Source organism: Musca domestica, unplaced genomic scaffold, assembly GCF_030504385.1.
Source record: "Musca domestica strain aabys unplaced genomic scaffold, Musca_domestica.polishedcontigs.V.1.1 2, whole genome shotgun sequence".
Lineage (NCBI taxonomy): Eukaryota > Metazoa > Arthropoda > Insecta > Diptera > Muscidae > Musca > Musca domestica.
In genome coordinates this window covers 986,223-1,010,311 of record NW_026712249.1, presented here as the reverse complement: position 1 = coordinate 1,010,311, position 24,089 = coordinate 986,223, and the positions used below count along the sequence as shown (strand labels likewise).

At 36.2% G+C, this 24,089-nt stretch overlaps 2 protein-coding genes across 5 annotated transcripts; one reads left to right on the top strand and one right to left on the bottom strand.

Moving 5' to 3' along the window:
* Positions 1 to 1,187: 1,187 nt before the first annotated feature.
* Positions 1,188 to 19,735, top strand: LOC101892874 (serine/threonine-protein kinase Smg1). 2 transcript variants are annotated; one of them, XM_020039193.2, is made up of 12 exons: positions 1,188 to 1,410; positions 1,478 to 1,904; positions 1,975 to 4,237; positions 4,327 to 6,198; positions 6,263 to 7,894; positions 14,454 to 14,761; positions 14,823 to 15,567; positions 16,929 to 17,447; positions 17,523 to 18,545; positions 18,609 to 18,957; positions 19,023 to 19,382; positions 19,438 to 19,735. In XM_020039193.2, exons 1-11 carry the CDS (start codon positions 1,194 to 1,196, stop codon positions 19,229 to 19,231), a joined length of 9,564 nt encoding a protein of 3,187 aa, XP_019894752.2. In that variant the 5' UTR covers positions 1,188 to 1,193; the 3' UTR covers positions 19,232 to 19,382; positions 19,438 to 19,735. The 2 variants fall into 2 exon arrangements, with proteins under 2 accessions (XP_019894752.2, XP_019894751.2); XM_020039192.2 differs by having other exon boundaries at positions 19,023 to 19,386.
* On the bottom strand, positions 7,929 to 23,777 carry LOC101892698 (histamine H2 receptor). 3 transcript variants are annotated; one of them, XM_005190306.4, is made up of 3 exons: positions 23,623 to 23,777; positions 8,423 to 8,726; positions 7,929 to 8,359 (listed from the first exon to the last, which is right to left on the bottom strand). In XM_005190306.4, the coding sequence occupies exons 1-3, from the start codon at positions 23,637 to 23,639 to the stop codon at positions 7,955 to 7,957; spliced, it is 726 nt and encodes a 241-aa protein (XP_005190363.1). In that variant the 5' UTR covers positions 23,640 to 23,777; the 3' UTR covers positions 7,929 to 7,954. The 3 variants fall into 3 exon arrangements, with proteins under 3 accessions (XP_005190363.1, XP_019894754.1, XP_011295308.1); XM_020039195.2 differs by lacking the exon at positions 23,623 to 23,777 and adding an exon at positions 10,582 to 11,014; XM_011297006.3 differs by lacking the exon at positions 23,623 to 23,777 and adding an exon at positions 8,860 to 9,731.
* Between the last annotated feature and the right edge of the window lie 312 nt (positions 23,778 to 24,089).

The following is a 24,089-nucleotide window of genomic DNA, read 5'->3' as shown; positions in this document are numbered from 1 at the left end:
CGATTTAGCGATGTCCGTCTGTCTGTCTGTCCGTCTGTCTGTCTGTCCGTCTGTCTGTTGAAATCACGATAGAGCCCACATTATTTGACGTAGACCTTTGAAATTTGGCACAAGTGTGTGTATTGTCCCTAGGATGGTTGGTATTGTCCCTAGGATGGTTCTGGTATAGTCCCCATATAACGGTACCTCCCGATATTCGGTATTTTCATGATTTATGCCACATTTTTCACGGATTTATCTGAAAATTGGTATTTGTAGGTCATGACGGGTCCCTGAGCGTGTGTCAAAACATTGCATGTATAGGTCCACGTTTTGGTATAGCCCCCATATAACGGTACCTACCGATATTCGGTATTTTGATGATTTATGCCACATTTTTTCACGGATTTGTCTGAAAATTGGTATTTGTAGGTCACAACGGGTCCTTGAGCGTTTGGCAAAACATTGCATGTATAGATCCACGTTCTGGTATAGTCCCCATATAACGATACCTCCCGAGGAGGGTATTAAAAGTTTGGCCCGGCCGAACTTAATTTTTTTTTACGTGTTACAAGTAAGAATATATATAAGAATATATATAAGAATATATATATATATATATATATATATATATATATATATATATATATATATATATATATATATATATATATATATATATATATATATATATATATATATATATATATATATATATATATATATATATATATATATATATATATATATATATATATATATATATATATATATATATATATATACATATATATATTCTTATATATATTCTTACTTGTAACACGTAAAAAAAAAATTAAGTTATATATATATATATATATATATATATATTGTTAATCTTGTTAATGTGGAAAATTGCATCTAAATTTGAAACAAAAATTGTATATAGCGTTGTCCTACCTACCTTCAGTAATTGTGCCATGGATGTGTCCCGAATTCTCCAGCGTATATATCTATATATATTTATTGATTGAATATTGAAAATTGCATCTAAATTTGAAACAAAAAATATAGCGTTGTTTCACCTACCTTCAGTAATTGTGCCATGGATGTGTCCCGAGTTCTCCAGCGTCTATCGTCCAATAATATCGATGTAAAAAATCGATAAAATCGATACTCCCTTTTAAATTAATGTTCCGTGCTTCTTATCGTTTGTTTGCCACCTCTAGTTGCCAATGGACACCAACATTAATGATAGCTGTGGAGCATACCAAGTGCACCAAATGAATGATTCCGATCAGGCGTCTTCGCAGAGAGAAATTGCACCAGATTCAGAATGTGAGGAAGACGATGGTCATGATCGATTTTGTTCTCTTAACGGATTGAGAAATTTAGAAATTCGCGATTCTGAAGATTTACAGGATGAAGCATGGAATGGTTTGTCGAGAGAAGGTAAGAAAAGTTACAATCTTTTCTTGGCCTTTTTAATAAACACAAAAATATGCACGTGTCTTTGTAGTGTCTCACCCGCATATTGGAGGAAGCGGCTCTTGCCTTTACGAAAGTAGCAGTAACAAATTCAACAGATACGGACACATGCCTATGTTGTCCGAGGACTTGCGTATATCCAAAATCTTAAGGCGACTGATGGTTGAATCCAACCGGAAAGCAGCTATTGATCTATGTAATAAACTTGATGTGGCCGTTCGAAACCAGTCGAATGCCTCATACATTTGTCGCTCGTTCGATATTCTGTTTGACAATATGGTAACTGTCCTGCGAAAATGTCCTCCCGAATGTTTGGAAAATGCCAGTATCGTTTTAGGCATTATGGGATATATAAATCGCTATGACTTTGTTGTCTACAAGAACAATCTAACTAAAACCTATGCAAACAACAAGTGTCTCCGCCAATATCTAATGACAGCACTCAGGACCACAATAAGGTGAGTGAGGTGGGAAACATTTAAGAATTTCGTTGAATATGATCTTCGATTGTTTTCCATTATGTTCTAGCTGCGATGCTGTTAATTTGGATTTGAAACCCTATAGCGAGAGACTCTTAAGTCTCTTAAAGGAATATCTGGAAAATGCTGAAGTTGCTGAGAACTTTATCGCGATTAGCGACACAATAAGCGAACTATCGCGACACTATAAACAGTCGTTTGTAAGACACTTCACTGATATTGTCGACATAATTGTTGGATGGCATTTAGAAATTGAACAACCTGCCTACCTTAAGCAACACTGCGCCAAAGTTCTACAGCAGTTGGCAGAATACTTCTTAAGCGAAATGGATTTTACCTTTGGTTTGTTGGGCCAGTTTATTGAGGATATCGAGGCTTGTGGCGATGAGATACTCGCAGAAAACATCACAATGAAATCAAAACAACAAACCGAAGCCCGCGTTGGTGCGTTTATAGGTGCCTTTACATCGATAATTAAAGCAGTAGTCTCGCGAGGCTTCGTTCTTAACAATTTCGTAACTTCAGCCAACCTACTTCAAGAAGCCAAAAAGGTCGTTAACAAAGTTGCCAAGCAATGTTTCCAGACTGTCGCCCTGATCAGTGAGGACACAATTATTAACTTGAACGAATTCTATTGCGTGATTTCATCTTACGACAAAAGTGTAGAAAACTTGTGCGATTTGGAAAGCGTCATCGAACTTCAGTTGTCTCACCTATCAAGTTTCAACGAGAATCAGGTAGTCAGTTTTTTATATATGATCTTGAACATTGTTCGTCAATACCGAACACAACTGCCTTTAAGCTTTGTTTCACTGATCATGAGCAAAGAAAACGTATGGCTGCAGGATTTGAAACTAAATAGCCACTTTAAATCTTACAAACTTTTATTGAAAATCTACCATGAAATCTTGAATATTAAAAACGTTCCCCTATTGCAAGAGGCATATCGTCATATTTTGAAGGATGTTAACCAGCTTGTTGCAGATTTAAAAGCGTCTCGTAACGCTGCAAACTACCACGCTTTGAGATGTGAGTTATTACTCAGTTTCTATCTGGCTGCCATTTCAGTTATGGCCTGTCAGACGTCCTCCATTATAGGAATGTATGCATTAAATCCATCAATTTTGGAACTCCTCATCAACAACTGTCAGGCAGCGAACGAATCGTTGTGGACTAAATATCCTGCATTACATCATGCATTGTTAATAGTTATAATTGAACATTCCTCCAAGAACTACAATTTCCGGCAGTCATCACGCTTGCTGGTGCAGCATCAAGACTCTCCAACATCAGAGAATTTTAACATTATACTAAAATTTCTAGTCAGCATAATGCGTTGGTATATATCTCCCGAACTTTTGAAATGGTTTGAGCAGTTGATGTCAGAATGTAAAGAAAATTATGGCGTCTTAGTGACAAACAATGACTTTTTGGAAATGTGTGAAAATGCGATGGTGTTTGCAAAAAAGAAACCTATTATATGTCTTCGACACTTGCGCGCTATCGTAGAATATCCAAAAATGCCGAAATTCATGTTGTCCTCGGTTGCAGATATTGTTTTCGGTCTGATGGAGAGAACGGATAAAAAACTACTTATTCCAAGCTGTGAGCTTTTAGCTCTTCTGCCACTGGATATTTCAGTCAGACCAAGTCTTAAAGATAACACCTCTTTTCGTAGGGATAGTGAGAGACTGAAGCAATTGTTCTATTGGCATAAGGCAGCAGCAACGCACAGTAGTTTACGGGCTAAATATTTTAAAGCGTTTATCGAATCTTTGGAACCCACATCAGTACGCGACGATGCTTCACACAAAATGTTCGCGGAGAAGAGTTTTGTCCATTTGCAAAAAGATAATGCATCCGAATATCTGGAATGCATACAGGGAAACAGAACTCTTTTGAATACACATTTGCAGTACGAAGCAGCACGATATTGCGTGCAACAGAAACTACGCACAACTTTAGGTAAACCACAGGAAACGTTTCTTGCCATAGAGGCCATTATTTTGAAATACGCGCGTTTGCTGGCCGAAAACGACGGTCTGCCTGAGGATGCAAAATGTATTGATAATATTATGAATATACAGGAGAATTGTCGAATGTTATTGGGATTTTTGGAAAACTTGGAGAAGCACATTTACAACGCGGCTGAGGGTACCGCATATGCAATGTTTCCCGCCGAGAAGCCAGCTAAAACTTTCTTTCGCGTCAACGCCTCTACTTGCGCTGAATGGTTTAAAAGAATACGAACTGCTGCAAATCTAATAGGTATACATACAATGGAATCAGAAATGGTCATACGATATTCAGAGGTGAGATAGAAAAATTGCTGAAATTGCACTTTGGACACCTAAGGTATAATAATAGAATTCCTAATCATATTGTCCTTTTATTCTTCCAGATAATTTTGGAAAATGAAACGATTTTAACAAATCGAGGATACTTAGAACGTACAGTTACTACTATGGTATGGGCACTCTTTAACTGCAGAGAAACAGAAACACTGAACGGCTTGCGTTTATGGTTGAAGTCCAAACAGTTTCAGGGATTCGAATGGATCCAGTACGTTGCCGATCACTCGTCAGGTCATTTGGAAAAAGCTATAAGTGGTTACTCCAGTGTTCTTAGCAACAGTTCCACTACAGTTGATGCATTCACAAAGGAATTTATCGAGAAACAGCTAATGGAATGTTTATACAATACTGGGAAATGGTCGGAAATATTACAGATGATCAACAGTTCAGCTTATTCCCAATTTCACTTGCAATGCATGAATTTTATCTATGAAAGCGCTGTTAAATCTAGTGGTGCTTCTAACAATGATGCTGTTGCAAATGCTATTTGGAAAATGACCGAATGGAGTGAAGACTCAAAATGTAACAAACCGGCCCAACGGGTTGATAGTTTTTCCTTCTATGAAATTGCCAGTAGATTGCGCGAGGCTTGTTTGGCCAGATCGATTTGTGTAGCGGGTGACGACATTGCATGGTTCGAGCCCTTTAAAGATTGCATACGACAGGCACTACATCTCAGCGTATACAATAATCACGAGCCTGGAACTAGTCTAAATATGCTAAATGAAATATTGCTTCTTAACCACTCCGCCACAAAAATGGAATTGCTCAGTAACGTGCTGTTTCACAACTCCAATACGAACACTATTCCTACGGAGCTTTCGAATAAAATTCTCTGTTGGTCATTGATAGTTGACAAGAAGTTGCAAAAAGAAAACCTACCTCTTCTGCTTGAAGTTATACACAAATCAAGGTTGGACACTAATTTTTCATACAGTCAGTCATTACTAGAACAGTTCTTCTTCGTCAAAGGCGTAGACCAGCCACTCGAACAAATGATCCATGAATTGAAATCCAATGACTTACGCCTGGATTTTAGTGACTCGGAAGTTGTCAGCGGCTTGGAGGAGCTAATTAAATGCGTCTATGCACAATCTAACTCAATAGTAGACTCAATGGAATTAGCTTCAGCTTGTTGTGTTCAAATAATCGAAAAAGAGCCATGTAAATCGACAGTTCTGCCAGAAACCATATCGAACATCTTGCTGACAATGTATGAATGGATATGTTCACATCGTGTAAATAACCACAACATATCACATGGAAAGCAATTTCAGGCCCTACAAAGACTACTTCCCGATGTGGACTTCTGTTCCGCGGCAGATAAGAAAATTCCTGCCTTTGAATATGCCGTTGGTAAACTTTTGAATGGTAGCATTTTGTGTCGTGACAACTGCGGTGAAGCTTGGTTCTCATTCGGCAATTGGTGCTATCGGTGGGGTAAGAAACTAATGGAAACCTCCGGAAATAGTACTGATCAGCAGGAACTTAATCAAAATCACGCGGCTATACGAAATATTTTAGGAGACAGGGTTGACAATGAAATAGTTAAACAAATTGTGCAACTGTTGAACACTCACATAGCCAACATTATGAGTGACGATAACGTCGAAGATGAGGTATATGTAGATGGGGCACATAATCCCACAGAAAAACTAGAGCGAGATTTGACGAAACTATGCAGCGTATCACCAGAGCAAATGAATGACATAATTTGTTTGTGGCGTCAGGAGCACAAGGGAGTATATGGGTTTTATGAGGAAGCGACTCGGGCATATTTTAAGTACTTGACCATTCAAAGTGATGCCGTATCTGATCAAAAATCGAGTTCAATTGGATCTGAGGTAGAAGATTGTACTTTTGTGACGACCACATTGCGATTATTGCGTTTAATTGTAAAACATGCGCAAGGACTACAGGTATTGTTGTCAGCTCTGAATAAAATGAATAATTTTGTCATTTAGCACTATTCCCTAATTATAGGATGTATTGGAGGATGGTTTGCGGAATACACCGTTGCGACCGTGGAAAGTTATTGTCCCACAGTTGTTTAGTAGGCTTAACCATCATGAGAATTATGTTCGTCGAAGCGTCTCCGATTTGTTGTGTCGGCTAGCTGTAAATCAGCCGCAGCTTATTATATTTCCAGCTGTAGTGGGAGCCCAGCAAGAGCTTAAACTCTGTGGCGAAAGTCCTTCTGCTAATAGTCAAATGCAATTAAGTAATTGCTTTGTGGCGCTTTTGCATTCCCTTTCAGGTCAATGCCCAGACACGGTGTTGCAGGTACAGATGCTCGTCAAGGAATTGAAACGCATTACTTTGTTATGGGAAGAATATTGGATACACAGTTTGGCCCAGCTTTACTCTGAATATTCTCAGTTGTATAATTCGTTGGATTCGGAATCGAAAAAAACGGCCAATGTGGAGGCGATGTTGCCGAAATTTGAAATTTTCAGACAGCATTTATTGGCGGACTTTAAGAAAATCGCGCAAGTGACAGAAAAGGACCCTGAAACGAACTATGAGCGAAGTTTTAAGGAAAGATTTAAACCACATATCGAAAGCGTACTTAAGGAGTTAGAAAATCCCAATGACCCCTCAAGACCTTGCGAATATTGGCAAAGAATCAAACAGTTATATAACACATTTCAACAAAAACCCCTTAGAGGCAACTCTTCCAGCATGAGGGTATGCGACGTAAGCCCCGTTTTGGCCAATATGCGGAATACAAGTATAGCTATGCCTGGAGTGGACACATACGAAAAATCCGCAGTATACATCAAATCTGTAGAAAATATTATTTCTGTACTACCCACGAAAACAAAGCCAAAGAAATTGTCATTCTGTGGTAGCAATGCTCACAACTATACTTATTTGTTTAAAGGCCAGGAGGATCTGCATTTGGATGAACGCATAATGCAGTTTCTGTCGATTTCCAATTCTATGATGATACGATCAAGTTATTCCAAAGTCACAGCGGACACTGACTGCTTTAGAGCCCATCATTATTCGGTCATTCCATTGGGACCGCAATCTGGTCTCATCAGTTGGGTAGACAACTGTACGCCACTTTTTGCGATTTATAAGAAATGGCAACAGCGAGAAACTATTTTAAAACAGCAACAGAAAGAACGCCAATCAATCAAATTCAGTGATGCGACGGTCCAAAGCCAATGTGTTGGCACCTCGCGACCCTCGGAGCTATTTTACAACAAATTAACGCCCCTGTTGGCCGAACGAAACCTAAAAGTCTCAGATCCACGGAAGCAGTGGCCAATGCCGGTATTGAAACAAGTTTTACGTGACCTAAGCTCGGAGACACCGAACGATCTTTTGTCGAAAGAAATTTGGTGCTATTCTGCAAACGCAGTGGATTGGCGCAAATCGGTTCGTCGCTACACCACATCAGTGGCTGTCATGTCCATTATCGGATACGTAATCGGCCTGGGCGACCGCCATTTAGATAACATCCTTATAAAGCTAGGGACGGGCGAAATTGTACATATCGACTACAATGTTTGTTTCGAAAAAGGGAAGTCCTTGAGAGTTCCCGAGAAGGTGCCTTTCCGGTTGACACAGAATTTGAGAGTTGCCCTCGGCTTGGTTGGAATTGAGGTAAGCATAGAATAATTATAAATTTTTATGTGTATGTGTGGGGGTATTCAACGTTTATTGTCAATATACGGTAGCAGTATCGGTTGACGATGATGATACTGTAAAAATCGTTTGCAGCTGAACATCAGTGTAGGGCAATTTTCCCGAAGTTCCGCCAGTAGTGAATACCCCTTGTGTTGTTTCCGCTGCTGCACTTGATATCGATTCCTTTTTGTAGACATCGGTCGAGGTCTTCTGGTAGCAATTCGGCGACTTACAACGTATTAATTGCACAAAGGCTCTTCTAAAATTTGAATTTTTCCAAGAATATATAATTGGATTCAGCGCCGAGTTCGTCATTGCCAATGTAAATGCGGCTTTATATAAAAGTGGCGTTGACTTGTATACCTCGAAAATTTGAGCACAGGCCACAATAAAATATGGCAACCAACAAAGAGAAAAACAACCCATTATGAAAATGACCACCTGTAACAATAATAAACGCAATTGAATGAATTTTCCAGTCACTGGCGTTCACAAAGTACGCACCTGCACAGACTTCCAATCAGGGTGCAGCAAATTGGAGGATCGTTTTCGCCTGATATTTCGTAATTGATTTGCTTGTTTAGAAGCTTCTTTCATTATGCGCCAGTACATCAGCAGCATTAATAGCCAAATAATTGTGAATGATGGTGTTATTATGCCAGCCATGTACCAGGGCGGTAGTACTTCATCAAATTCGCATTGGTATGCTGTGTGCCAATTATTCCAAAACATCGGTATTGCTGCTACAGTTGCGCCAACGGACCAGTTGAATGTTATGACGAAAGCTGCAACTTTCCGCGTCATACATCTGAAAAGAGATAACAAAAGCTTGACTCTTCTTTGCAATAGTTACATTATTCAAAGTCAAATCAGTGGGATGCACGAGTAATCGATATTTTGATGGTGATTCCATGGACTTGAACCAGAATTCAATTACTTACCTTCTGTAATGAAGAGCATACACGATTGCAATATAACGATCGACCGATATAGTTATAAGTGTCAGTATCGACACACAGCAAGCGAAAATAATAAGGAAGAAACGAGTAAGACACAAGACATACTTATTACCCATAGTTGTGGTTAAATAAAAGGACAAGTGGTACGGTAACGTTAGACCGACTATAAAATCCGAAACTGCAAGCGACATTATAAACAAATTCGAGATGAAGCTGCGCAGACGACGACAAGTACGCACTGCGATTATGGTAAAGGCGTTGCCCCCAAGTATGACGACCAACAAGACTCCATTGATGAAAGCCCATAGGGCCGTACCCCAAGTCAATTCGAAAGCATCACTGGTAATAATCGATTCTGCCGCTGTGGTTACTGTGCTATATGTACTGTTATAGTTGTTCATTGCGTTTGAAACGCGGTGACATCGTCACTCGTGCATTCCCCCAAGAGCGGCAGTGTTCATGGGGTTTCTTCTTATCAGGAAATACATGTACACTCGTACATTTTCGGTACGCCTTTAACTATGGAATACCTCACACAGCCATGGTACATCAATGATTTGGTATTACACATGTTATTGGTTTGTTGCGGAGCATGACTATGTATCATAAATATTCTCGGAAACATTAAAGTGGGTTAAGTGGTCTATATTTCGACAAATGTAATCACTAACAACTGGTAATACTCTATTTTGGGCAACATTTTTATACAAGATGAGACAACACTGAGTGTTATGGGAGCAGATGAATAAAAAAAACAAATGTCTAGTGACATACGAACGTCTCCGTTGAATAAAAATCACAACTTGGAAAACATTTTTAACAAAATATTTTTCCCTAACTGACGAAATGTTTTGCCACCCACACTTGTATTCTAACAAACATATTTACATGCACTGATAGACGGAACAAAACAAAACTTCACTTCAGATAAATGACCAACTGTGCACTGAACTTGATAACACCAATAAAAACAAATATTCATACGCATTTGAAATATCTATTTCGAGTGAATAAACATTGAAGGGGTAATTAATACAGACACGAAGAAAATAATAGCACCAATATATAATTATTGAGTGTTGCAATACATCATCTCATAATCACGCTTTCCCTCTTAATTCCCTAACCCCATGCGGATCATCATACCTGCCATACAATTACAGCAAAAACATTTTATTTAAGTAAATATTTCAGATATAGTCAGCTATACCAATAAAATAAGGTTCTCGTAGGTTCTTAAATAACATTATATTATAATTGTTAATGTGTGAATAGTGCTAAGTTTGGAAAGTCGGCATATGTATATTTCGATAATGTATTTTCATATTCTTTATCAATTAATTGTTGTCGAAGGATTTTCCAAAAAATTTCTAAGTTTAAATTTTTGGCAGTTCTATTCTAAGACGCACAAAAAAGTTGGGAACAATATTTTATTTTATGATTCTATCGTAAACATAATTTATGGCTAATCCTTCATTATTGATTTATCGAACTGTAGTCTTAAAGATATCATTCGATTTTTTTGAATAGTTCGTTTTGTTTCTCTATAAAAATTAGAAATGAGTTTTTCAAATAGCTAACCGGCAGCAGTTTGGATAGATCAGCTCCCAAATGTGATAGATCACTTTGTGATTGGATACAGGGCACATGTCTGGTCGCTGGATATTATTGATTATATTTTGGTCCTTGGTGACTTTAACTTACAAACAATTAAGTGTCGATCTCATTGCCAGATTCAGAATCGATGACTCCTTTAACCCCATCTGGGAATTCTAATCATTTGTCATATGATGTTGTGTTTTGCGATTTAAACCTTCGATTTAGTTGTGTTTTGCGATTTAGATGAATAGAAAATATTTATGTAAAAATTCTTTATTTAGCATTTGTTAATGTCACATAGTAATTTGACATTTTAAGAATGCCTGCTATCTCAACACCCGAAGATAATTATCATCCCACATTGTGTATATTAATGTCTCTTAATAGAACAATAATTTGGAAGAGCTCAACGTAATTAGCAAAAAAAAAGTTTTTGATTGTAAAAGAACTAATTTTCATAGGATAAATTCACTAATAAAATAAGTTCCAAAAAACTTCCTTGGATTACAAACGAACAAAGAACGAAAATATAAGAAACCTGGGTCCGGCATTGATTATGCTAATTACTCAACTGCTAGATCATGAAGTGAAAAAAGTTTGAAATGTAATCCAAAGTCCTTCTAGGATTTTGTAGATTTAAAAAGAAAAAGATCTTCTAAAATTTGTAAATTAAAAGTCGATAATAATGAATATGTTTCCGATACTGAAATCGCTGAATGTTTAGCTAAGTTTTTTGCATCTGCCTATTCTTATGACCATTTTCCGCAACATTTTTCCTTTCCATATAAATTACCAGAAATTCCTAAAGTAACCATTTTTTCAGAAGTATCAAAAGGTTTGCGTAGTTTAAAAGCAGTAAAAAGTACGTGTCAGGATGGCATTCCCAGTGTTCTCTTCAAATTTTCCTTTCAGTCAGCACTTTTGTACAATTATTCACTTAAGTTTAGTTATTTACCTTCTGATTAGAAAAAATCGCACTTGGTGCCTCAAAATAAATCTGAAAGCTTAGTAGATGTTTCCAATTATAGGGAAATTGCAGTGTTCAGTGCCATTCCAAAGTAATTTGTATAATTAATTACTAATGTAATTTCCGATACAGTTAAATCTATCCTAAGTACAGTCCAACGAGGTTTCCGCAGTGGACTCTCAACCATTACTAATCTTATCCAATTTTCATAAGAAGCAATTAAAGAGTTTGTTCACAACAAATATACTAATACAATTTATAATGATTTCAGCAGAGCTTTTGATAGACAATCATAGGTTACTATTATTTAAATTTGAACGTATAGGATTTAATAGAAACTTGGTTTTATGGATTTCATCATATTTGCGCGATAGGTCACATATAGTTTTGGTTGCAGGTTGTCATTCTAAATCTATCGATGTTCCATCTGGTGTTCCACAAGGAAGTCATCTTGGGCCAGTTCTATTTCAATTGCTGGTTAATGATCTATTAAATTCAATTAAGTCGCCTCGCCTTATCGAAGATATCCCCTAATATAGGAATGTAGTTGAACAACTGAAAACTATAAATGACACATGGAGAACCCCTTATATCCTCAATTAGTATATTTAATACTTATTTAGAAACCACATCACTTGGGTATTGACCGTTATGTTGTTACTTTTGTTTATATCCATTGTCCCCAACAAGGTCCATATGGTCCGAGATGCATCTATTGATATGACGTTTTATTCAACTTTTTTCTATTTCGGTAATTAAACTTCAAAGTTAACCTACATTTATTTGAAGATGCAATAGCCAGAAGAAAACCTGAAAAGGATGGAAATAATGTTTTATTCCTTAAAAAAATACAAAGCGGAATAACCAAGCACTCGGCGGCGGCAAGCTAAGAAAAACGTAATAATATACAATGGCTTGTTGATGTAAATGCAAGACTTCCAACAACCCGTAATGTTCATCTTAAGATTGCGGGTTCAATACCAGCGGCGAACAAAGTAAAAAAGATTATATTTTTCATTAAGATTACAAAATAGCCGTTTCGAATCGGCAAGAATATAGATATGACTCCCACATATAACTCTATAAAAATGATTTTCGGTGTGTGGCATCAGTTACAGCTTAGAAATCCTTTTGACAAATTTTGTCGAAATCGGTTCAGATTTTCATATAGCTCGCATATGTATTTTCCTCAACTTTTTGTAAATGATGCACCAGCCGTGTTATTTTTATACCCTACACCACAAGGTGGTCAGGGTATTATGTCTTTGTGCATTTGTTTGTAACAGGCAAAAGGAAACGAGATAGACCATAGTTCCTTTTGATGATCTGCATAGAATCACATTCTGAGTCGATTTATGCATGTCCGTCCGTGTGTCCATTTGTTTATTTGTTTGGCCCAAGAACGAACCCTATTGAAATTGGCGATAATCGGTAAAAATTTAGATATGGCTTCCATATATATCTTCGTCCGATTTGCCTTTTATTGTGCACCAAACGTGTAATATCATCCCGGATAATATGGAATTCTGCACAAATTAGGGCTGAAAATAATTATGCCAAATTTGATCGAAATTGGTTCAGATATAGCTTTAGCTCCAATATATATATTTTCATCCGATTTGTTATTTTTGACTTCCGCAGCCGTAATATGCAATCTGTAACAACAATATTTGGGGAAATATATGAAATACAGCTCAGAAATATCTTTGCCAAATTTTATCAAGATCGGTTCAGATTTGGATATAGCTCCCATATATATCAAATGGGCAATACAAGTCCGAATTTAAAAGATACAAATGCTTCGTCATATTTAGTCTTTTGAACTATAAAATATAATTATAATCATAGCGTGTATGATTGAATTCTCCCATTAAAACTTTTAATTGTTGTGTGGAGCTCTACTAAATTAGCAAAGTGGTGTAGGGTATTACAAAGTCTGCCCCGCCCGATTTTAAGACTTTCTTTACTGGTTTGCTAATTAGGTTGTGGCTAGGATCATACTAGGATTCAAGATATAGCTATTATATATTCAATAAAGATAATTGTTTACATTATTTACTGCAAACATATACACAATATAACCAAATATTTTTACTAGAAGCTCTATTAAATATGCATAGTGATGTAGGGTATCATATAGTCGGCTCAGCCTGAATTTTGTCCTTTCCATACTCGTTAAAATATGCAGTTGTTAAGGACGGATCAGATGAATCTACTAACATGAAGACTCTGTCTTGAGCCAACAATACCTTTATATCTTCAAAAAATGGCTTTTAGTCGCTTTAGCTTGTTGTGTGCATAAATGTTATTAGTTAGCTTTTTCATGGTCGTAAAATATAAGTCGAGAATATTTAATTCATATTCCTGAAATCTAGTATATTACATTTGTGTATTTCGCTCAAATGTTATAAAAATATATAAATTTTTGAGCTCTGTCCTATTTGAAAATGGATTTTTCTGAAAAGATGCAAAATTGGTGCAAACTTTTTTTCAAAAATATGATAGACTTCATTATCTTTCACCACATGTATATTGTTTCCCAAATACACAAATGAGACACGGGCGAAAACAAAAACTAGATGAAAATGAAATTCACCCAATAGAAAATTTACAAAGTTTAACAATACTTTCCTTTTTTCTAATGATAATCTTAAATTACTATCTTTTCCACGTGTTTTTCTACTTTTTGTTGTTAATGTATTGGGGCCAATGATATTATGAGGTTTAATTAAGTTGAAATGTCAGGAAATTGTAAAAAGAGAATATGACATCTTTCTTTAACAACTCGGCCCTGAGTTGTTGCCAGATTGTAATTTTTGTTTTCGAGGTTTTGAAAGTAGAAGCTATATAAGCAAATTTTACAGCTGCATGATCTACGCACCGTAGCTACTCTAAATATTCCATTTAAGGCGGATTGCTTATCCATTTAGCGCACATTTGTACATTTTTATTTTTGCTTATATTAATATTGTCATTACTGCTCTTGTCTTTATATTACTTATTTATAAAGGGGTCTTACCGTACGACCTGCTCACATGTTTTGAAAGTATTGCGGAAGGAAAGAGAAACGCTACTCACGTTGCTTGAAGCATTTGTATATGACCCCTTGGTTGACTGGACAATAAGCGATGATGGAAACAATACTCGCGGAACATCAGCACATAATGCTGCGATAATGATTTCTTCGCTAACCTCCAACAAGGAAGTCCAGTTGAGTCCGAAAGATGTATTTGGAAACAAGAAATACGATGCCGAATGGTCCTTGCAAACGTTTGATGCAAAAATTGCAGAAGTTAAATCGGTGTGGTTGAAGTACAGGTAATTTCTTGCGTTTATACCATTTTTATGTTCTTTATTTGATGTGTACTGTTTTTAATAGGTACGCTTTCGATGACCGTCTACAAGACCTAATGAATTATGTTCGAAGATTGCTAGATATACGTGGCAGTATTTCACAGTTGGAACAGGAACGTTCTAGTTATACAAAACAACTCGCTATGATTCGAGAACTGGATGCGTTAGGTTCTGCCCGGGGAAGCCATGCTTTGAATACCGTTACACAACGTTATAAGGCATACAAGAGAGATTTGAGTTCATTTGAAAATAGTAAACATTTGGTGGAGCAAACGGTTAAAGATCTGGAAGTTGTGTTGACTACATATTTCCACATACTACTCGAGCCTACTGAAATCATTAAGATAGACGTCGATTTTCAGGCAGATATGTCACCGTCCATTGATCACATAGAGGAAATAAAAAAATTCTCTCCAGAATACACGTCGACAGACAAATTTGCAAAGCAGGAATGGGCCAACTGTTTAGCGCAAATACAAAAAAACGCAGTCGAATGCAAAAATTTACTTTTATTTTATAGCAACGTCAAGCGTTACACTCCACGTTGTAGACTGCTCCAAAATCATTTAGTGAAGTACAAATCCGCTTTTAGCGATTTAATCCGACCAAATAATGAAGGTGAATCTGGTGAAACAACTAATTCAACTGATAAAAAGTGCAACACGGTATCCTGTAGCAAATACTTCGACAAGATGTTAAAGATTTACGAGGATTTAAAGAGAAATTTGTCGAATGCGCAGCTTGCCTTGGAACAGCGTCGAAAACAGCAGGTAAATGTGCATTTCAACCCATTCTATATTCTATAAATATATCAGGTAAGACACGAAATATGAAAAAAATCTGCAGTGCAAATACTTTTGGGTGTAGCAATATATTTTGGATTGATTGTCAGTTTAAAGTGGCCTGTATCCAAAATATATTGAGCTTCAGTATTGAATAATATAGGGTACAACTACAATCACACCCCAATTCAATCTATAGAACCAGTAAGAAAGTATAACCCAAGTTTAAGTTAATGACGTAATACTAGACGATATCCCATTTAGTTCAACAATCTGAGTTCTGGCAATTATTAAGAAAAATTAACCTAACATCTCTAAAAAATCAAGATAAACTAAAGGAGTCAATAAAGTGCAATTGTAAAAACAAATTGCTATTGCCTGCACAAAAAGCATACTGCTCATACCATAATTTACACTTCACAATTAAAATAGTGGTCTTTCTTTATATTTTCACATATTTTACCAAGAACTGGAAGTATGGATTTAGGTTGTAAATCCTCAGGATCACAAATAGAGGAAACATTTGGAATTGAGATAGAAGGCTAATCTTGTACCGTGTATTTTGCCAATAGGCAGGTTAAGTTCGTAAATGTGCCATGTCGTTCAACGTTATCGTATAGCCCACATATAACGGTATATTCGATATTTTGATAATTTTAATGGTACCTTCCGGAATCAGTACTACAGCATATGATGGGAAATTACTTTTGTATGTAGGTCCACGTCTGCGTATAGCACCCATATTAAGGATTTTTTAAGCGGTATTTTTAAACAGAAGTTTTTTTCAGTTTTTTAAGTTCCTTCCAAAAATGGTGGAGCATATTAAAAAAACGACCCGGCCAAACTTATCTGATTTTCTTCTTGCTACTTAAAAAGTAAAACGCCCTATTCCAGAACTCAATGAATGTAAAACTTTTTACTACGACAACCGTTTTTGATATCGAAAAACTGGTAGATTCTGGAACAGAGCAAAAATAAAGCATGGAACGTTAAGAAAATTGAATTTGTATTTTTTCTTAAACAGTTGAAACCCGTATAAAAGAAAAAAAATGTCGTCTAAAGTTAAATTCAATTAAAATGAATTTGAATCCTGTAATTCTACTCTAATATGCCAATATTGTAGAGTTTCAATTTGTACTTGAATTTGTTTGCATTTAATATTTATTTATTGTATATATGACGTTGTAATTGCATGCAAAGATCGCGTTCCTTCTTTTTACGAGTCATTTAACTAATGACATCTAGCATTTGGAATACGATATTTGTAGTTGCTACATTAGTAATATCTATATTGTGAAAGAAGGCATTTTCTATCGTTGCTGTACTAATAATATTCTTCACCCATTAAGGATATCGAGAGAGATGTTGTAATGAATGCTATTGCTGACTTTCTCCACTCGAATATGTGCCAAAACCAACAAGCGCTTTTAAGATCTGCATTAAGCCGCATAAATTCTGCATATAAGACTTTTGTAAACGATAAGAGGCATTCTGCGGACGATGGAAAATTTTCTCCATTAAAATACGAAATTAACTTCTTGCACGCTGTGGTTAATTTTGCCAGTTATCTTGACATAGTCGATACTGTCCAAATGGTAGAGATTTTAAAAGAATCATTAATTGAAATCAATAATTTCGCAAATACTTTCGAGGATACAATACTTAAATTATTGAGTATCTTTATGATGGACCATAGCAGAAATATCAGCAATATAAAGGATTTAGAATCGGTGCCGGAAATCAAACCAATAATTGAGGAAGTCAATAGCCATTTCGAAAGCATAGAGTCGATGCTACGCAAAATGCAAAGTCATCTTTTCCGTTTCTCAGAAACCCGCCAACACTATGGGTCTATCAATTGCATAATGGTATGTCTTCTCTGAGCCGGATTGCTCAATTGTCTTGCTTTCCTTCAAATGTAATTCAATTTTTTCCACTTCTAGGCTTCTTGGAACATTAACATTGTTGAGTACGTAAAGTCGTGTCGCGACGAAATGATCTCAAAGTTAACATCCGAGCTGAAACGTTCGTCCCTTTCACTATTAGACCATGACACGGAAGACGTTTTTGATTTGCGATCCCTACTATATGTAATGAAGGACACCATAGGCGGTATATACAGCAGCTTATTTGTAGATCTTTTGCCGTTTGCAATAGAATTCGTAGAATATGATATTTCAAACATGATGGCTGCGACTGTGGACTCACCCCTCGACGACACAAGCTGCACCCAAACTGCGGATGGATTGTGTGATAAACTGTACATGTCTATAGAACAAGAAACTGGAGTGCAATGGGATGAAATGGACATTATTCAACTCAATAAAATTGTTGAAGACTATCGTTCAATCTTAACATCTTTCTACTGGCTAAATGAAGAATATTTACACGGACAAATTGCGAACTCTAAAATTGATATCTCATCCAAGAAAGACTTTCTGTCCAATTTGCACAACATTAGCCAGGTATTGACTATGTGGAAATCGACAATGATGAAAATACAATCGGAACTCGACGTACGCCACAAAACGATAGAAAATGTATTAACGCTTCCGTCAACTGTCACGGGTACTCCTCAGGAGGAGATCCGTAAACTGAAGGAAGCCATTGCAGCGTCAAATAACAGTTATACATACTTTTTAAACTTGGCTACAAGATTAACAGAATATAGCGCTGTTCTGCTACAATTCGAAATATCGGCAGGGGATGAACCCTTTGAGTCACTCATAAAACAATTTAAAGAGGAGCAGAACAAATTGCGGTCGTGTGAGGTTTCCATAAGCTCAGTTGAAAGAAATTTGGTCCAGCTTTTAGATCCCGAAGGGAAAGTCGACCAGTGCTGGATTGAGAATATTTCCGATTTGTTGGACGAAATGATATTTTCGGCACAGAAAAAAATGTGTGATTTAGAAAAGCAGGAATCTACTTTAGAGAACAAGTTGGCGGAAAGCGGACAACTTTTGCAGGTTTGAGTTTATAGTTTAGATTTTATACATGTATGTATTTTGTTTTTTGTTTTTCAATTTCAGACTCTCGTTGATTCCTCCATTAGAGTGGATCTGCGCCATTTGCTGAAAGTGATCACAAAAACGTTCAAAATGTGCCCAAAGATTGAGAGTGGAGATATCTGCCAACATATTCGCGAGTTGCAGCAAATTATGAAATTAATTCAAAGTAAAATCATTGATCTTCAAATCCAACTCTTGGCCGGGGAGTTTGAGAGTTCAGTTCTCAATCAAATACAAAGCAATATCGACGAGCTAAATTCAATGGTCAATTACAGCAATTCGGTCCTCGAACGAATTTCTGAAGTGAATGTGGAAGATAGGCAGTTTTCTAGATTAGAAACATCAAATCGAAATGAGAATTTAAAAGAACGTGAGTGGCGTGACCACTAACTAGCCCGTACGATTTCTTTATTAACAACGCTTCTTCTATTACAGCCACGGTTACTAACAGCCAAGTGGGAGAACAGAAGCGGAATGCATATGCGGTTTCCGTATGGAAACGTATACGTATGAAGCTTGAAGGTCGTGACCCAGATCCCAACCGACGCAGTTCTGTGGCCGAACAAGTCGACTATGTCATAGCTGAAGCTACAAGTGAGGATAATCTGGCCTCTTTGTATGAAGGATGGACCCCCTGGGTGTAGTTTAAAACAGCAATTGCTCCATAGCGAGGAGCATGGCATAGGCTTTTGCAAAATTATTTAAAATAGAGTTAAATTCAAGTGAAGTATCAGATCAGAACCACGTAGATGTGCAACACCAGATAGAATCCGATATCGGTTCTGCAACGAGAGTGTAGGTACGGTATCCTCCAGCTAACAAACAAAGCATTGATTGTCTCCATTTGCAGATCGATCGTCAGGTGTAGTTTTTCTTAGAATTTCATCCTCTGCTTCGTTCATGGTATGAGCTTGACATGAGGATGTTGATCGGTGAAAGTAATATTGCTCAGTTACTGTTGCCCATATGATGTGGTTGGGGAGTGAAAAACGTCGCCTTTAAGTTTTGACAAGAAAATCACTCAAGACAATTAAATTATATATTACTAATTTGATGAATATGCATTTGTTCCTTTCAGCTCAATTTTATGTTTGATTACTTTTCTGTATATTTTTATGTTTTACCATTAATAAATATTATAAATTAAACCTTGAGGAATTTCTGCCCGTGTCAATCAGAAACACCCGCAACATCGAGATTTATCTGCAATGTCGGTGTCTGCATTATCAGATATCTGACATAAAAAATGGGATGACAGTGTTCTGGACTATTGTAGACAATATGAAGACGAAGAAGAGGTAGAGACGATTGAACACCTACTATGTAAATGCCCAATGTTATCAAACAGAAGACATAAGCAATTTGGTGGTGGGAGACGACGCTTTTCTCCGCAAAAGCTGAACGTATTTATTTTGAAAATTATTTGCTGGATTTTAATTTGATTTCCTTGAAGATATGGCCAATATTGAGGCAAAAAATACCTATACCCATGGCATAATTACAGAAGGTAGAACAAAGCTACACCCTAAATACAAACATATCCACAGTTTCTATATGTGTGAGCCAAGACTGGGGAGCCAACAGAAATGCACACTTTCCACGTTAACGTTCAACAAAACGTACAATTTTGGGATGAAACAATCTTGTCCTACTATCTTGGATTCAATTTTGTTACAGCGTTACCTAAAATTCGACGTAGCATACACAAATATTCAACTTCCCCACTATGGTAAATTTTTTTAATCGTCCGTATTACCCAAATATCCATATCTTAAAATCTACGAACCATGGCCGAATTAAGTGTTGTTGAGATCAGTTTATTAGAAGTAATGAGGAAAAGAAATGTGTATGTACATATAATGGCGTATGACACAAATTTCAAAGTTGTAGACATTTGCATAAACATTAAGTGTCCTCACAGTTAATTACAATGTTGATTTGAGTGTTTATATAAATTAACTATTAACATTAAGAAGGTAAAGTCATGCAAACATCATCATATGTTTATAATTTTTTCAAAATACTTCATTTGGCAATAATAGTTGGCCTACCCCTCTTTTAGTCATTCCCTTAGGATTATTTACCATCCGCAAACACGCCAAATAAAACCATAGAAAATTTTGACAAATTATTATTATTATTTTTTTTTTTTTTTTTTTTGGAATGTTACTTCAATTGCACATATTCACATTTTGTCTATTAACCGTTTTTATTTATTAGTTTGTTCCAGAAAAGTTTTTACTTTATAATATCGAAGAAAATTGCAAAACTAGTAGGATCTTGCAGATACTGTGAAAACGTCAAAATTGTAAATTTTCGTGTTAAAAACATAGACTCAATCATGGTACAATGAATTCAAGGTAGGGCAGAACAACCATATGATTTCAATTTTTTCATTTTTCTGGCTTAATATGTCAACTTCATTTGTTTATGTGTGTGCATTTTTTCAATAATAAAAAATTGTTCAGGAAATATTCAAATTTGGGTATTTTTTTAAAATGCTTATTGCAACGTATACCTCGACAAAATCTACAGTTTTTGTTGCGAAATAAACCATAAGAGATATATAGAACATAATTTTGAAAAGAAATTTTGACCTTTCATTCATTTTTCGCGGTTTGAAATTATTTATTCAAAATAAATGCAACAAGTTGTTTGATTTTTTATTGTTTTGATACTAATTCTGACATTACAAGCCAAACAGGTAGACCTCCATACTTGCAATTTTTTCAAAGTTGACCTACCTTCTCTTCATTGTACCATGGACTCAATAATTTTCAATTGAATTGAATTGAATTGCAGGTACTGGAACGTAGTATAAATATTATTTCAAAAATGTATCTTAGATATAAGCATTAGTTAGGGGAAAAAGCATTAGCAACTTGGGTCATCAGCTATCCAAATTTCGTTACGGAGTATTTTTGGTATAATAGTTACAGAAATTTCAAATATTGTCTTGACATTTTCAGATGTAGGAGTTTTAAGGATATCCAATCATCCTTTATTCTGGGGAATTAAACTGTGTTCTTGATGTAAGCAAGAGCATTCAAGTACAATTTTTAAATTAATGATCGAAATTCCTGTTCAGTAGGTGTTTGTGTGTATGATCAATTTGCAGTCATGTGAACATTCTATTTTTTTCTCTAAATTGGAAATGTAAATAGGAAATGAGGTATCGGGATTTGTAATGTAGTAATGGTGGTGCTTAAAATCTTTTAAGAAAAATAAGCATTCGTAATCGTTTTAATGTTCTACACACAAAACAAACAAAAAAAAAAAAAAATATATATATATATAATATATATATATATATATATATATATATATATATATATATATATATATATATATATATATATATATATATATATATATATATATATATATATATATATATATATATATATATATATATATATATATAGGATTCTTAGGGATACATGTATTCAATACTTGTGAAAAAAATGTACGTCAGGTATTAGTAGGGGCAAGGTGTATTTATAAGGTGTATGCATCAACTACAACAACTAATATTTTACAATAACAAAATTATGTTATATATTCACATTAATTCAAAATTTTCAATTCATGCATTGGTTTGACAATTCATTGTCGATGCGTCCACGTGTATTCTTATACCATGAGCCAACCGATGACTTAAGCCGGATCAACTCTAGTAAAAACTATTAGATTTTTTTCCAAATTTTTTCCAGAGGTGTGTATTTTTTCCCTGATTTCGGGAAATTATTTTTTTCCTGTGGGACGGACCCGGGACCCCAGATTTTTGACCCGAAAGTCCGGGTTCAAGACACCGGATCCAATTAGCCAAGACAATATTGGCATCGTTTGAAAGCTTATGAAAATACCTATCCAACAAAATGCTACAATTTGTGCTAATACCTTTTTCGGGTCCAGAGATATGGGTCTTTACATCCACATAACCCGATTCTAACCAGTCCATTAAAATTATATTTCCAATAAAAAGGATTTATTTCGTGTAGCAGTCGTTGGAATTACAAAAGTTTTTTAAATTTGGCACTTTTTGTAAATAGCCGGACTTTGGCCAGAACCTGAGATTTTCTCCTCTGGGTATGTTCTACACCGGTTAACGCGAACAAAAGGTTTCTAAATTTGACAGTTTTTGTAAATAGCAGGCCTTCGGCCGGGGCTTAACATTATCTACTCTGGGTATGTCCTACACCGGCTAACGCGAACCGAAGTTTTCTAAATTTGACACTTTTTGTAAATAGCAGGCCTTCGGCTGGGGCTTGATATATTCTACTCTGGGTATGTCATACACCGGCTAACGCGAACCAAATTTTCTAAATTGTATACCTTTTGTAAGTAGCCGGCCTTCGGCCGGGTCTTGAGATGTTCTCTTCTGGGTATGTCCTACACCGGCTAACGCGAACCAAAGTTTTCAAAATTTGACACTTCTTGACCGGCCTTCGACCGGGCTTGAGATTTTCTCATCTGAGTATGTCCAACACATACCGCAAACCAAAGATTTCTAAATTTGATGCTTTTGTAATCCAACGACGGCTACTCGAAATAAACCTTTTTTTATTGAAAACATAATTTTAATGAACTAGTTTGAATCGGGTTATGCGGATGGAAAGACCCATATCTCTGGACCCGAAAAAGGTATTAGCACAAAATGTAGCATTTTGGAAAGGTAAGAGTGTCAGCCCCATAATGGAGCATTTTTTGACTTTTTGGGGGTTTTATAAAAAATCCGGGTCCAAAAAATCGATAATTGGACTATAACTTCCGAACCGTGACCACTTACTCCATGTGACCACTTGTTGGATAGGTATTTTCATGAGCTTTATCGGCTAATTGGATCTAGGTCTAGTCGGGGTCTTGAACTCGGACTTTCGGGCCAAAAATCTGGGGTCCCGGCTCCGTCCCCCAAGAAAAAAATAGTTTCTCGGGATCAGGTAAAAATACCTACCACTGGAAGAAATTTCGAGTTTTTTCTAAACTAGAGTTAAGCCTTTAAAAGTACAACTAAACGAAAGAAAAAAGCATCTACCTGTATTCTTTTGCCATGCTCTTTAATCTCTATCATAGTTCGACATATGTACGACGGAACAAGTTTGATGTTTGTACTACAATCGAATCGGACATAAGATTTATCGATAAACGGTTCTTCGGGAATCGGCTTTTAAATCCCTGTAAATTTCTCTGGGCATAGATAGACAGAGTACGAAGCCGATCGGCTCGCAGTCGGCGCACAGCCGCCGATTTTTTTTAAGTCATCTGAGCCGCCGCCGATACATGCGGCTCTCATTGGCTCAAATCTTTAGCCGACTGAGTCGACTAAGCCGTCGAAAAAAAATGCATGCAGCATGTTTGTATAAATATGCCTTTTAATCTTATCGATTAATACACTTATTCTTTCATAGTGGTAAGATTATTATGTCTTTGTGCATTTATTTTCTATTACAAAACCTTTGGCAACCTTTTGTATTTTACCAATTTTGATGGAGTGGCAGCGGG